The sequence below is a fragment of the Myxocyprinus asiaticus genome, chromosome 14, assembly GCF_019703515.2.
Source record: "Myxocyprinus asiaticus isolate MX2 ecotype Aquarium Trade chromosome 14, UBuf_Myxa_2, whole genome shotgun sequence".
Taxonomy (NCBI): Eukaryota; Metazoa; Chordata; class Actinopteri; order Cypriniformes; family Catostomidae; genus Myxocyprinus; species Myxocyprinus asiaticus.
The window spans coordinates 23,723,651-23,738,517 of NC_059357.1; the positions used below are offsets into that span (position 1 = coordinate 23,723,651).

Here is a 14,867-nt window from a genome sequence, read left to right on the forward strand (position 1 = left end):
TTTGAGTTTAATAAAATGAATTAATTTTAATTTTACTATATGCACACATTTTAGGTTAACAATTTTTTGTCAGTAAAAAAATATTTATACATCAGCTAGTTCCGGTCCTCTAATCTGATTCACACACTTGAATATTTAGTTTTTGCCTCACACTAAATTGAAATAAAACAAAAGTTTACATTTCTTTTGTAAAATCATTTAAAAAGGGCAATCATAAAATGTGCATTTTGCTTATTACTGCCCTGATGAAGCATTGACAGATATTTACCTACTGTATATTACACAAAACAAAATAACTGCATTTACACCAATTATCCTGTTCAAAGGTTTATATCCCATTAATTCTTAATTTTGTGTGTTGCTTCCTCGATGGTAAGTGACTGTGTAACGCCTTACGCCGTTTACTTAACGTCTTACGCCGTTTAGAAAACGGCGTTTCAAAGCTTAATACGGTGATACAAAACACGTGAATTCTGACCCACTTGGCTTTCCATACAAAATTGGACACTTGAATGAGAACGGGTTGGAAGTATTCAGAGTGCTTCTAACCTTCAATTGATTTGACAAACTTTTAGTCTGAATTTTGCCTCTCTGAAGAAGAATTTAGTCTGAAGAATATCCATACTGACTCTATGATTTCATTTGATTGAAATTTTAATTAAGTTTTTTTTTTTTATTTTTTTTTTATTATTATGTCTGAACGTACAGTTAGTCTAAAAAATGCAATGTCAAAAGTCAGGTTCTCATCATTAAGTCAGTCAAACCAAGCATACAGGTTTTTGTTCAGGGCCATAGCCTCTTGTGTCACAGTGTGCTTCGAGCACAGTAATACACAGCAGTGTCATCAGTCCTTAAGCTGCCCATGTCCAGATATAACTGATTCTTACTGTTGTCTCTGGAGATGGTGAACCTTCCTTGAACAGCACTGGAATAAAACTTTCTATCACTATCATACTCAATGATAGCAACAAAATCCAGGCCTTTTCCAGAAGCTTGTCTGATCCAAGCCATCCAGGAGCTACTAAAGTCAAAGCCAGAGGCAGTACAGGTCAGTTTATGAGATCCTCCAGGTTTAATGACAACGGGTTCAGACTCAGTCAGTGTCTGACTCCAACAATCTGTAAAACATGAACAAGATCTGGTGTGAATAAAAACAAAAACAGCATTTTTAGATTTGTTTGTGATCAAATAGTTTAACTCACATTGAAGTGTCAGGAATGTCACAACATATCTCAAAATGGTGCTTGGCTCCATTCTTATATTATATTTGCTTTTTATTTTTGTTAAAGAATAATCAGTACATACATCTGCCAGTGACATATAAATACTTCTTTAATGGGAGGAAACTTTGGTTTGGTTTGCATAGCCCACCCTCTTTGAGGTTAAATAGGGACCAGGGAGCAACTTGTTGCAGAAAACATCAGGTCATTACATGTGTGTTGATTCTTAAAACAAATCAACATTACCAGAGTGTTTTGAGCATTTTTTTTTCCAGCTTTTTACTGCACCATATAGTTATAAGATTTCTTTAAAGGTTATATTATGAGTGTCCACTTGTATGACCCACTGCTAGTTCAGTGCAAACCGATTTATGCTTTGTTCTGTGCTGTCTGTTCTACACTATCAGTGTTGTGTAAGTAAACAAAGCCATACTTCATTGGATCTCACTGCACAGGTTCAGTTCGGTAACAGATTTATCCTACTTTTAAGTTTGTTGTTTCCCATCCAGCTTATAACTAAACAAAACAGGCTGTAATATGTCTCTCTTTCATATTGTTTCTGTGCCAATGTTTCCACTTCCTAAGGTTTATGACCCCTGATGTAGCCTAGGCTATGTGTTGCCTCTTTGTTGTGTCTGAAAGCTAAAATGGTGAGTTCAGAATATAAACCGATTCTCGGAAATGTTTTTGTACAACACCACATGCACTTGCTTTACTGTGTCACTCTTGCACAGTAGTAAACGGCAGTATCTTCAATTTTAAGACTGTTCATCTGAAGGTACAGCTAATTTTTGCTATTGTGTCTCAAGATTATAAATCATCCCTTAACAGGTTCAGAATAATAGATATAGCTATTGGTACTGGACAATGTTGCAACCCACTCTGGTCTTCCCCCAAAAGGCTGTCTGATCCAAGCCATCCAGGAGCCACCAAAGTTAAAACCAGAAGCATTACAAGCAGTGGCACCGCACCTCTCCCTTTCAGGGTGTCACTGTATCCACTCCACACCTCTGCTGTCAACACCCCCCACCCATGTGAAAACTCCTGGCTCCGCCCCTGAGTACAGGTCAGTTTATGTGATACTCCTGGTTTGATAATCACAGACTCAGACTCAAGCAGTGTCTGGCTCCAACAATCTGAAAATTAAAGATAGGACAACATTTAGGAACACCATCACAGAGTACTCTGCAAAGCATAATATTAAAGATGACAACGTTTTTGCAGTACCATATGATAGAGAGATCAGTAGCACTACAAACAAAATCATCATTGGCCCCATGATAAAATCTGTGTTGTCACAGTGGCTGCTGTAGAATTAGAGCAGAAAATGGAGGAGTGGTGGAATATGTATTTATGAATCTGTTGAGATTATAAAAGCGAGGTAGTGACCAATGAAGCTGAAAAAATCTAGAAAGTAACTCTTTTACTCTCAAGGGTATAAATGTTCATCATTTTAAACATAATACACATGTTTTTGCTAAGCACTGCAGCCTTTTGTCTAACTGTGTCTCTCTTGCACAGTAATAAACTGCCATGTCCTCAGTCTTTAGGTTTTTCACCTCCAAATACACCATGTTTCTACTAGTGTCTTTTGTAATGGAGAACTGGCCTTGTAGGGACTGAGCAAAAATTGTGTCAGTGCCATTGGTAATACGCCCAATCCACTCCACTCCTCTCCCCGGTTTCTGACGGATCCAGTGCAACCAGCTAAGGGGGAGTCCAGAAACCACACAGGACAAAGTTACTGATTCTCCAGGTTTCTTCAGCTCAGGGCCAGATGAGGTCAGTGACTGGCCATGTACATCTGGGATAAAATAGAAGTTTCAGGAAATTAATAAAATGTAATTGTTCGCATGAAGAAAGAAGGGATACAAGTCAAGTGAACAGATTTAACTTTACATGAAACAAGTATCAAGAGGTTGAAATAACTCAGATACATCTTCCTCTAAGATCTCTGCAATTCCATGCAAATAGAATGGTACAGTTGTGTGAGGAGACTTGAAATAAGTGTTTATAACACAGAAAACACACTGTATATTGCAGACTTCATTTAAATAAAGGCGGCTCTTGGAATCTGCTGGCAAAGTTTACCTCCAGTTGGGTATGCAAATTATAAATTTAAAATTCTAAATCTAAAATTTAAGCTAAACTCAGCTTTCTTAAAATATCAGTGTTAATCAGAGTTCTCCATGTTACTCTTAATTAAAATAAAAATGTATTCATGAATTATGAGTCACTAAATGGTAAACCTCTGACTCTGTAGGATAAAATGGCTAAAGTGTAAAGTCAATCCAGCATTTTATTTATTTTTTCATTTATTCATTTATTTATTAGCTTGCAAGACTTATGAAACAGACTTGATCCACAAAGCTTAAAAAGGAATAGTTCTCCTAATTCTCTCATCATTTATACTCACCCTCATGCCATACCAGATGTGTGACTTTCTTTCTTCTGCTGAACACAAACAAAGATCTTTAGAAGAATATTTCAGCTCTGTATTTCCATACCATGCAAGTGAATGGTGACCAAATTGCTTAAGCTCCAAAATGCACATAAAGGCAGCATAAAACTAATCCAGAAGACTCCAGTAGTTAAATCCATATCAGAAGTGATATGATAGGTGTGGGTGAGAAACAGATCAATATTTAAGTCCTTTTTTAATATAAATTCTCCTCCATGTCCAGTAGGTGGCGACATTCACAAATAATGTGAATCACCAAAAACAAAAGAAGAAGAATGTGAAAGTGGAGATTTATAGTAATAAAGGATTTAAATACTGATCTGTTTCTTACCCACACTTAACATATCACTTCTGAAGATATGGATTTAACCACTGGAGTCGTATTACATTTATGCTACCTTTGTTCTTTTGGAACCTCCAAATTTTGGTATCCATACACTTGCATATTGAGAACCTAAAGAGCTGAAATATTCTTCTTAAAATCTTAGTTTGTGTTCAGCATAAGAAAGAAAGTCTTACACGTTTGGGATGGCATGAGGGTGAGTAAATGATGAGAGAATTTTCATTTTTGAAAATTGAAATATCTCTTTAATGAACTGCATGATTTGTCATGGAATAAACAATCTATTGCAGTTTTTGAATACATTAATAAAGGATAGAAATTGTACTTCCATAATTAAACTAAAATTTTAATTTTAATTAAAGGATAGTTAAAATCTCTACAAAGATGAGCAGAAAGAAATATTTAAAAATAACTAAAAAAATCAAATTAATTGTTGTTTTTGAGAAACTAATAAAATTCCAATTTTATAACATACTGTCTAGAAAGGACTGTATGGAATATAAACTCCTAATCACTGCATAGTTGGTGAGTTTGGGTGGGAGGATCTCCACAATTCACATAAATGTCTAATTAAATGCAATGATAAAAATGTTTGTGTTTGTTTGTGTATGCTGCCCTCTACAGGTTCTGAAACGTTAAACATAATTATATTAATGTAGGGTCTCTTGTGTTTAACACATTTTTTGAGCTAATCTTTGTGATATGCATCTTCACTACTGCTCTATACATCTGTTAAAAGTTATCATATTAGGGGTTCAACCACTATATGTGCTGGGAGAACTCTTTTTTTGCTTTTGTTTAGATTTTCCTGTTATTACAATTTTTCTTCCTAAAAGTGTCTGGGCATCAGAAACCGTAAAGTGCTGAACACACCCAACTTGGTGGGGAAAGGAAGATCTCTTTACCACATATTTGCAATATACATTTGCATTTTAAGGAAAATATTTGAATAATCTCAAATCTCATTTGAAAAGTACCCCTGATTTTATTATAAGAATTATTTTGTTGCTTTGTTGGATTATTTTGTACAATATGGTTTGATTTGTACAAATATGGTTGATAAAAACCTTAATGTGTTTTTGTGCTGTGTCTATGTGTTTAAAACATTGTGTGTCTTCTGACACAATAATACACAGCTGTGTTTTCAGCCTGCGGGTTCTTTCCATTTAGAGTCACTGTGCTACTAGTGGCATCCTTTGCAATACTAAACTTGCTTTTCAAAGAGTCTCTCTGATAAATTTCACCATCACCGCAGATGTGAATAATACACTCCAATGTTTTTCCTATGGGTTTTCTAATCCAACCTGCTGCATAGCTATCTATAAGAGAATATCCAGACACCTTACAAGTGAGAGTCAGTGATCCTCCAGGACTAATAACCCAAGAGCCTGTCTGAATGAGCTCAATTCCACACTCCACATTTGAAAATGAGAACAGACATGTTTATACAGTACATCCTTTATCCAAAGTCATTTATTGTAATTCTGCAATGAATGTCCTTAACAGATAACTTAAATGACTGCAATAATAATAATAATAATAATAATAATAATAATAATGCTTAAAGGATGAAGCTGCCAGCATCAACAGTAGGAAAAAACTAGAGAACATGATTACTCATATAAGCTAATAACTTGAACCCCAAGTACAACACAGAAATACACAGGTCTGTTTTGTTGATTGTAAAAGGGAGGAGGGAGCAAAATTTGCATGTGCAGCACAACATGACATGAATAAAGAATTTATGACAGCTAATTTTTAGCATTTTGAGCAGTGTTTGCTTTACTTTCAAGAATTAAAATGACATAATTAAGCACAAAGACCAAAAATCTACAGGTTTAAAAGATTCACATAATTTCATAGGATAGTAACAGGATTTAAAAAAAAACAGATCAAACTAAGGTGCACCTACTATTCATCACAATGCAGGTGTGTCAATAACACACCTAAGATTGACTGAACACTCAAAGAGATGTCTATAAAGCTGTATGCATGTCAACCCTTCTCACATCAAATTTGTTAGTAACAATAATTTCTAATTAAATGAAAATTTTTTGTATGTTTGTATCATGCATGTTGTAAATAATTTACTTTGTAGCTCCTGATGGCCTATACAGTTTTATTGTTGAGGTCTTGTCACATGTGTATGCAATCAGCCCAATGAGCCGTTTGTTTAAAATTTTAACAATGAGTTTGAATTGTCTGTGCTGCACACCAAGGACAGAAGAGACTTTAAATATAAATTTTATTAAATAACTGGTTATAAATTTGGAGCATATTTGTTCATTATTTATTTATTTCGGGAGTATTATTTGATTTCACATGACTCTTTTCTCATTTCTAATAATCTTTCAGATATCTGATATTTGGTTCCTTTTGTAATAGACATACATACATTCACTGAACACTTTATTAGGAACAATATGGTCCTAATAAAGTGACCGACGTGGTCTTCTGCTGTTGTAGCCCACCCACCTCAAGGGTTTACATTTTGTGCATTCTGAGATGCTATTCTGTTCACTACAATTGTACAGAGTGGTTATCTAAGTTACCGTAGCCCTTCTGTCAGCTTGAACTAGTCAGGCTATTCTCTGTTGACCTCTCTCATCAACAAGGTGTTTCTGTCCGCAGAACTGCGCTCAATGGATGTTTATTTATTTATTTTTTATTTATTTATTTTTTTTTTGTATTTTTTTTTTATGGCACCATTCTGAGTAAACTCTAGAGACTGTTATATGTGAAAATCCCAGGAGATCAGCAGTTACAGAAATACTCAAACCAGCCCATCTGGCACCAACAATCATGCCATGGTCAGAATCACTGAGGTCACATTTTTTCCCCATTCTGATGGTTGATATGAACATTAACTGAAGCTCCTGACCCGTATCTTATTGATTTTATGCACTGACATACTGTAGAATTTCCATTATCACCCCTGAACTTTTACACTACTGCATACATCTCCCTCTCTCGCCTCCGGCGGTCTGGACTGCCCTTTTATCCCTCTCCAGCTCTCTCTGAAACACAAAACAGCTATTAGAGATAATATCCCACATGTGTCAGTCCTTACCGCTCTTCCTCTCCTGGCCTCGCTCTCCACAGACATTGCTCGGCACAGAGTTGCAAGTGAAGGGTACTAGGTGACTGAGTTTTTGCTGAGCACTGGCAGAGCATGTGGCTTTTTATCATTCCTTCAGCAGTTAAAACAAGAGCACATTTGTTTAGATTATTTTAAAAAAAAATTTTATTTATTTATTTGCCTCTGGACTTACAGAGGGTTTGGCTGTTTTGTGGCTGGCACACCGGGAAAAGCCCCGGTTCTTCCAATGGCCAGTCAGCCCCTGCATGAAAGAAATAAAGAATACAAATAAGATTAAAAGTAGAATGCTCTTATTGCTCACAAATATTCCTGTATGTAATGTCTAACAGTTAACAGAGTGCTACGGAAGTAAATACCAAACAATGTAATTGTAATCATCAGTAGTATCAATCCTTATTCATGTCATGTATGTTTCAGATCCAGAAGTTTTAAGATCTCCTAAGATCAGAGAGAATTAGAGTCATGATTATTCCTCAACACAACAACTACTAACACTTCAGAATCATAAAGATACTAATAGTAAAATGTTATAGGCAACCTAAAATAAGTGGTCTTTTCTCACTTTAATTAACAGTTATTGAACAGCTGCTTCATCAGATATATTCACAGTGTCTGTTGAGCACAGAAATAAACAGCAGTGTCATCTTCTCTTAGACTCTTGGCTTCAAGATACTGTGTACTTTCAGACACGTCATCACTCATAGTGAAGTGATTTTGCATGGAGTCTGCATAAATAAGACAACCTGAGCTAGTACTACTGCCAGGGTAAACTCTCACAATCCACTCCAGAGCTTCCCCTAGCTTCTGCCTTATCCAGTGCATGTAGTAGTCTGTCATTGTAAAGCTTAATATTTTACTATAAAGATCTTCACTGTTTCCTGAGGTCTCTTTATCACAGTAGGTGACTGACCTAATCTGATTTCATCACCACTGATACCTGTGTATTAAAAGACATACATTTCATCAATAAAGAGCGTCTTTCAGCTCATTGAAAATGCTAGAAAAACAGAGAAATGTCAGATACCTTGTTGAGTTAAAATCTCTATAATGATGAAATGCCAAATGTTCCTCATCCCCATTGTTAAAATGTTTGGTTACTGTAGGATGTAAATTATAATTTTATTGGACATGTATGGTGATTGTTGAGCTGAATTTGTGTTATATACTGTATAGTTAAATTGCATAATGGATTTGCATAAGCCACCTTTTTTGGGCTTGACCTGAATAATCTCCAAGAGTCACATGTGGGTGGACATATGAGGAGGAGGTGATACTGAAATGGTACTGCTAAAGGTACTCCAAGACATGACAATGGAGAGGATATACTATCCATGTTTTCTTCTCTGCCACAAATGATTTGATCTCAATTTCTCAAAAAAATAAAAAATAAATAAATAATAATAATAATGTTATTATTATTATTATTATTATTATTATTATTATATTTTTCATGGTTTATTATTAACAGAATGGTTATGTATTAGCAATTCATTTATTTATTGACAAATACTTCACAGCAAATACAGGTATTTCTAATCAGGGACTCAAAATAAAGCTGTCCAGAATATTTAAGCCACTCTTTTCTGTGGTAATATGTCTTAAAATCATCTTGAGCTGGTAGAGAAGCAGGTGTGTGTTGATAACTGTAAATTCTTTGCACACTTGTATGATCTGTAGATGTGTTTTTGTCAGTTTCTCACACTGAGATGAGCCAATGTGTGTAACCCTTTGCACAGTAATACACAGCTGTGTACATGATGTCTAAGTATAGCTCATTACGGTTTGTGTCTCTGGAAATAGTGAAACGACTCTTGAAGGAATTTTCAGAGTCTATTGATCCACCACCCCATATGATCCCGATCCACTGCATGATTTTCCAGGAGGCTGTTTGATCCATGCTGTGCCATAATCACTGAGGGAATATCCAGAGATCTGACAGGACAACCTCACTGATTCACCAGGTGTTTTAATCTGTGCAGGAGACGAGGTCAGTGTGATGCCAAGAACATCTGTAAAAGAGAACAACATACTCTGAGAGTCAAACTGAACTATGTAAATATTTTTGTGATTACAGTCAGTTACAAAGAGATTCTCAATATTGATTTGACCAAATGAACTCACATGGCAAAGAGGCAATTAAAATGAATAGAATTTGACTCATGATTGATCTCAGGATCAGAACGGACATCATCACAGCTTTTATCTTTGTGTTGTAAGTGTCAGTCTGTGGACTGTCTCTGCACTGGAGGAAGCTGCCAGTCTTATTTTCACTGGCTGATGGTGAACATTTGCATATCATAAACTGTGTTAAATAAAGCATCAGGCCAAATCCGATTTTGACGGTGCATCTTTAGTAAGCTGACAATGCTTTTTATAACTGAGGTGAGGAATTTTGTGAAAGCTACAGCAACAATGATTAAAACAATTTTTTATTGAAAAATGTAATAATAAAAGGACATTTTAATAAAATGTAATAATTAAATATAAATGGTTCCTCTTTTCAGTTGAGAATGATCTCCTAAACACATTAAAGGTCAAGAAATAGAATTATGAAGCATTTTGAGATTATAAAAGATCCATGAAATATAATTTAAAAATTAATGAACAAATATGATCAAACTATCGCTCTGCAGTGAAGCTGCAGAGCTGCAGTGGGCTGTAGTAAAGTACAGTTTCTTGTGTTGAGATTTTGTCTATCTGGCCTGTCTGATCCAGGACAAGTCAGGGCTACTTCTAAATTCAGATGCTGTACAGGTAAGTCTGTGAGATCCTCCTGGATTAATGACCACTGCCTCAGAATTTGAAAAATGAACAATTCAACATTAAAATGTACACATTAATAAATCTGGTTGTCAATATATTTTTTCAAGAGCCGCTCTTACATTTTGTGAGAACAAACATGAAGATAAAACCCAGTGTAAATACAATATTCATTTTCATGTTATGAAAGGACCTGTATGGGATCAAAATCCCGTCAAAAGTTTTGTGATCATGGATCCAAAAATAATAAGCGTGAATCAAAAAATAATAAGTGAAGATAAAAAAATAATAAGCGCAAAAATAAATAAAAAGTGCAGATCAAAATAATTAGCGCAGATCAAAAAATAACAAGCATGAATCAAAAATATATAAACATTTAAAATATGCGGCAAAAAAACAACAGAAAAATTAAAGCAAAGTCATCAGAATTGCAAACAAAATCATGTTTTCCTTTGTTATATTAATGTTTTTTATGCTTTCTGACAATTTTGCTCATATTTTCATTTTTTTGTACATGTACGCTGTATTTTTCTTTGCTTTTGTTCTGAAAAACCAAGTTCTGCACTTAAATTTGTGAGTAGAGTTTCATGTAAATCAGGTTTTGCATCCCTATTGGTCCACTAGTTTTTGATGAACAGCACCTCCTCTAGCCAATCATTTGAAGAGGGGAGGTGATGTCACACCAGTGCAACTCCCATGGCTGCTGCACAATATTATATTATTTGTGGTTGATAGATACGCTGCTTGTGTCTGTTTTGAGTATTTTCTGCCAGCTCTAGGAAACAATGTGTTGTCTGAGTAGGCCATTATCATAGTCCCTTAACACAGCTGAATTTAGTTAGCAGAGTTTTAGTTTAGGCATTATTTAAGACTTCCTTGTTTGTAGGTTATTGGCTGCATATCTAAAAAACAAAACAAGGGTTGGTGTGGATGTTTGATGCATGTTTTTACTAGCTGTACCAATGTAGTTGCAAGTTCAGAACCCAACTTGATCCGCTTTTCCATGAAATAAAATCCAGATCCTGACACTAAGGCCTATTACAATACTGATGAATTATTATTATATCAAAAATCTAAAAGGTGTGCATTATTGCTGACTTCTACATGCACACTTTGGAGGTGGTTGTATGCCTGTAAGTCATTTGCTTCAAATGTTACTGGAGCTGTACACTCTATGTTATGGAAAAGTTTGTAAATGTTTTGGATATGTATGCTCCAATGTTGCCTGTCTCTTTAGAGACAGTTCCTAAATTTGCAACTATTTGTGAATAAAGAACGTCCAATGTCAAGCCAACTTTATTGCATTATTTATTGACGTGGGGACACTTGGTCACTTGTTTCTGATTTCGCTGCAGTATCGTGGAAAAATAAACTACATGTAGCCGTGCCAATGGTGCCAACGTAGGATCAGTACATAACGGCACATTTAGCAACATGGAAAAGCAGATCAAGTTGGGTTCTGAACTTGCGACTACATTGTTACAGCTAATAAAAACATGCATCAAACATCCCAGCCTTGTTTTTTTTTTTTTTTTTGATATGCAGCCAGTAACCTACAAACAAAGAAGTCTTAAATAATACCTAAACTAAAGACTCTGCTAACTAAATTCAGCTGACTCGATACATGTGTTAATGGACTATGATAATGGCCTACTCGGACAACACATTGTTTCCTAGAGCTGGCAGAAAATACTCAAAACAGACACAAGCAGTGTATCGATCAACCACAAATAATATAATATTGAGCAGCAGCCGTCGGAGTTGCATTGGAGTGACGTCACCTCCCCTCTTCGAATGATTGGCTAGAGGAGGAGCTGTCGATCAAGAACTAGTGGACCAATAGGGACGCAAAACTCCCCCTGATTTACATGAAACTATATTCACAAGTTTTGGAAAACCAAGCGCAGAACTTGGAAACAAAGGCAAATTAGTACTGCACTTTAGCTGTAGTATTAAAAACATCTATTTTTATTTTATTTTAATTGTTATTTTATCAATTATTTGAAATAAACATTGAACTGACAGTTGAGCTGGCAGCGTACAGTTTCTGCAATTGACATTAAGTTTATGTACTGCACAGCAGCCTTTTGTGTTATTGTGTTTCTTCGAGCACAGTAATAAATAGCAGTGTCCTCAGCCTGCAGATTTGTCATGTGCAGATACACCTGCATTTTACTGTTGTCTCTGGAAATGGTGAACCGTCCCTCAATGCTTTTAGAGTAATATTTGCTACTGCCACTTGGAGCAGAAATATATGAGAGCCACTCGAGCCCTTTCCCTTCAGACTGTCTTATCCATGAAATATCTGCATTTCCCACATCAATCCCAGAAAAGGTACAGGTCAGTTTATGGCTGTTCCCAGGTTTGATGACGACTGGCTCAGATTCAGTCAGTGTTTGACCTTTGCAGTCTGTAAATTAAGAAAAAGAGAGATTTTTTTTTTTTTTTTTACATATTTCAGTTTGGCAAACACAAAGTGAGAATTCAACCTAGTCAAATTGGGAATCCTACAGCAGTCTATGCAGTTCAAGAGGTGAAAATGAATAAAATTAAGATGAATTAAAGTACATTTTTGAGCATACTAAAATAATAAAATAAATCTCACTTACTGCTAATAGAGACCATGCTTATTAAACAACTGATAATTATGATGACCATTGTTGCAGAAATTCTGGTTAAAGACTTCACTGACAACATTTTTTAAAAAGAGTTAAATATGTAGAGTTTACAAGGGATAATGCAAATCTTAATTTGCATAGCCTGCCCTCTAAGGAAGATTTCTACCCCAACCTGTGACACAGCTTAGTCACTGTAAACAACATTTGTTGCTGCTGTGCTCTCATTTACTGTTGTGCACTTACTCACTTTGAAATATGTATTTTTAAAGGATACAGTTTATAAGAGTCTTACTTTTACAAAACTTTTTCATAAAAGCTGGGTTGAAAAATCTATGATTTTATTTTCTTTTTTTTTTTTCTTTTTTGTGACTTTACAGTACACTTGCTACATTTACATTTAGTCATTTAGCAGATGCTTTTATCCAATGTGACTTACAAATGAGAAACATAGCAAGCAATTTGTCATACAAAGTTCAACAACATCTACAGTGTTGTACAGCCAAGCTCTCAAGGTGGCTAGAGTAGTATTGGCACTAGCCCAGAAGAAAGAGACAGAGAAGGATTTATTTTTTATTTTTATTTTTATTTTTTGTACTGTAAGTGAAAGTTAAGTTCAATAGTAAGTACAATTAGTGTGGATTGGTTAAGTGCTCGCGGAACAGATGTGTTTTATGCTGGTTCTTGAATGTTGAAATGGTATCAACAAGGTTACTGCAGGTTACATGTTTTAGGTCTAACACTATGGATCACATCTTCGAGGGTTTGCATCTTTGGATTACCAGACCACCTTTTATACACTCATAGGCTGGGAAGTTCCTTATAAGAAAGAATTAAAGTATTTTGGGGGGGAAATCACCTTTAAATAAAGCTTTTATTTATTGTATAATGTTAGGATTAATTTTGAGGATGGCGAGGGCCTGGATAAATGAGGTCAGTGCATTGAACAAAGCCAGAGGTGGTAGTATTTAAGGGTGTGGCTAAGAGTGGTGGAGTTGCAACGAAAGGTGTAGTTGGTGATTGGGTTGTTGTTGAGCACTGGCAGAATGTGTGGCTTTCCATATGAATGCTTTCAATTTAGTAGGGAGGCCCTGGTTTTATTTACTAATGTATTTTTGTGCATCCCCTTCAGCAGTTAAACCAAGAGGACAATTGTATACACACCTTTTGGTCTGTATGACATTTTCATTCATTCTTTACCCATAAAACATTTTATTGATTAAAAAAATAAGCAATAAAACAGTTAATGGGATAAGGATGGTATTGCATTTAAGAAATGAGAAGATAGATAAAAACATAAAAATTAAGATACAAATTAGATATAAATTCAGAAGAAAAATTCAGAATAATTGTACTTGTCAAAAGTTAACTCATTGCTCAGAATGGTCATGATTATGGACTGAAGATCCAAACTACAGTAGAAGGTCTTACTATAAGGTACCTCAGAATGCCAGAGAATATTTATCACGATGATCCTATTATCAGTTCTAACGTCATAGACATAATGATAGTAGTAAAATACTGTATTATTGCTAATAAGTGTTTTTTTTTTTGTTTGTTTTTGTTTTTTTATTAATTAATTAGTTCACAGTTGTAAAGCTGCTTCATCAGATGTAGTCACAGTGTCTGTCTAGCACAGACATAAACAGCAGTGTCATCTTCTCTCAGACTCTTGGCTTCAAGAGACTATGTACTTTCAGACCTGTCCTCACTCATAGTGAAGTGATTTTTCATGGAGTCTGCATGAATAGGATAACCACTGCCACAGTTAACTCTCCCAATCCACTCCAGAGCTTTCCCTGGCTTCTGCCTTATTCAGTGCATGTAGGAGCTTGTCATTTAAAATCCAGATATTTTACAGGAGATCTTCACTGTTTCCTGAGGTCTCTTTATTACAGCAGGTGACTGATCTAACCATATTTCATCATCACTAATACCTGTTTAATAAAAAACATAACTATATCAATGAAGAGTGTTTTTAAAAATGTTCTTCGCTGCATTATGTTCACCATTAACACAAAATGCCAAATGTTCCTCAACCCCATTGTTAAAATGTTTGGTAGTATATACATACAATTTCTGCACCTTAAAATGATTTCATTGGATGTGTAAAGTGAATAGGTGTTATATAGAATTAAATAAGCAAGTACATTTGCATAGGCCGGTTATTTTTATTTTATTTTTTATTTTTTAAATGATCTCTTAGACTAAGAGTGATGTGTGTCAGCATGTAAGGAGGACAAGTTACTGCTAAAAATCCTCAGAATTGGTCATAATGGACTTCTCATGTGATAATGTTACATTGACTCCCTCTTGTGGAGACATTGGATCACTGCTACAATATAATATTCTACATTTTGCAATGTAT

At 35.2% G+C, this 14,867-nt stretch overlaps 1 gene segment (V, D, J or C); it reads right to left on the bottom strand.

Annotated features, from left to right (window-relative positions):
- Positions 1-652: 652 nt before the first annotated feature.
- Positions 653-1,293, bottom strand: LOC127451790 (immunoglobulin heavy variable 3-7-like). The segment is given in 2 exon segments: positions 653-1,118; positions 1,203-1,293. Coding segments are annotated over 2 exon segments (366 nt in total).
- Between the last annotated feature and the right edge of the window lie 13,574 nt (positions 1,294-14,867).